Consider the following 1025-nt stretch of genomic DNA (forward strand, 5'->3'; position numbering starts at 1 on the left):
ATAAAACACTTGTACACAAAGATATTTACATCCACCGAAATCCAATTTGAAAAGATTAAATTAAAAAATACTTTTTTAAGTGAATCCTGAAGAAAATTACTGTTTTGATTAACAGTGAAAGAAAAGATGAAGTTGTCCAAGATGGAACTTTGTAGAAGTAAAAATAAAATGAGATCTTTGTCTTCTTTTTAAATAGTTTAACAAGGTTTTTGTGTTTTCTGCTCTTTAGTGTGTCTTAGGTTTAACTCTAAAATTAAACCACAGTTAAAAACTGTAAAACTGATTTAGTCTCATTWATCAAGAAGCTGCAGGTCAGATATCATCAAATGTTTGAAAGTAAAATGCAAGTAAGCTGATTTCTAGTATTTAAAAACGATACGTCAGTATTTTTGTTGGTGACAGAGAACTGAGAGTTCTGAAATAGCTCAGCAGATAATCTCTTTGATCCCCCGGGCCTGCTGCTCAGCTTCCCACTGTGAAACTTCCAGAGTGAAATCTGATCGAGGCTTTTCCATCAAAGAGTCTCTGCAGTTCAAAGCTGAAGCGTCTGTTTAGTTGAGTCCTCTTTGAGATCAACAGGATCACTTTGCCTCGGTTCAGCAACAAAAGTCTGCAGACTGGATCTCCATCACAAACTGACCTGAAACCCAAGTTTGACCCAGAAAAAGACGGAGCTTCACACTGACGGAAGAGACTGGTTCTTAGGAGTGCTCTGGGACGAGCCTCGAGGACGGGAGGGACACACAGAGGGAGAGACAGTGGGCTTGTGTTTCTCTTTAACCACACAGACAGGAAGTGGATCAGCTGGAGGGAGGAAACCCCACCCTCTGGGCCCCTGGCTCTCAGGTAGCTCCTCTCAGGGACTGGCAGGGGGTCTGGGTGAGGGGCAGGAGCCCTGGCTGTCAAAGCTGGCTGTTCTGGCCTTCCACTGCAGGACACACAGACACAAGGCGGTGATTCATTCAGCATGTGGTCCCTTTTACTGAGAGGAGAGGAGAGGAGAGGAGAGGAGAGGAGAGGAGAGG

The 1025-nt window shown here is 43.6% G+C and overlaps 1 protein-coding gene across 1 annotated transcript in view; it reads right to left on the reverse strand.

The window, feature by feature from the left end:
• Window positions 1-6: 6 nt before the first annotated feature.
• The window catches only part of syt6a (synaptotagmin VIa), a gene marked incomplete in the record, with an annotated part of 109768 nt that continues 108749 nt past the window's right edge, over window positions 7-1025 (reverse strand). Inside the window, 1 exon segment of the mRNA XM_014024451.1 lies at window positions 7-928. Within this exon segment, the coding sequence (XP_013879905.1) occupies window positions 857-928 (72 nt within the window).

This window comes from Austrofundulus limnaeus, unplaced genomic scaffold (genome assembly GCF_001266775.1).
Source record: "Austrofundulus limnaeus strain Quisiro unplaced genomic scaffold, Austrofundulus_limnaeus-1.0 Scaffold423, whole genome shotgun sequence".
Classification (NCBI taxonomy): Eukaryota; Metazoa; Chordata; class Actinopteri; order Cyprinodontiformes; family Rivulidae; genus Austrofundulus; species Austrofundulus limnaeus.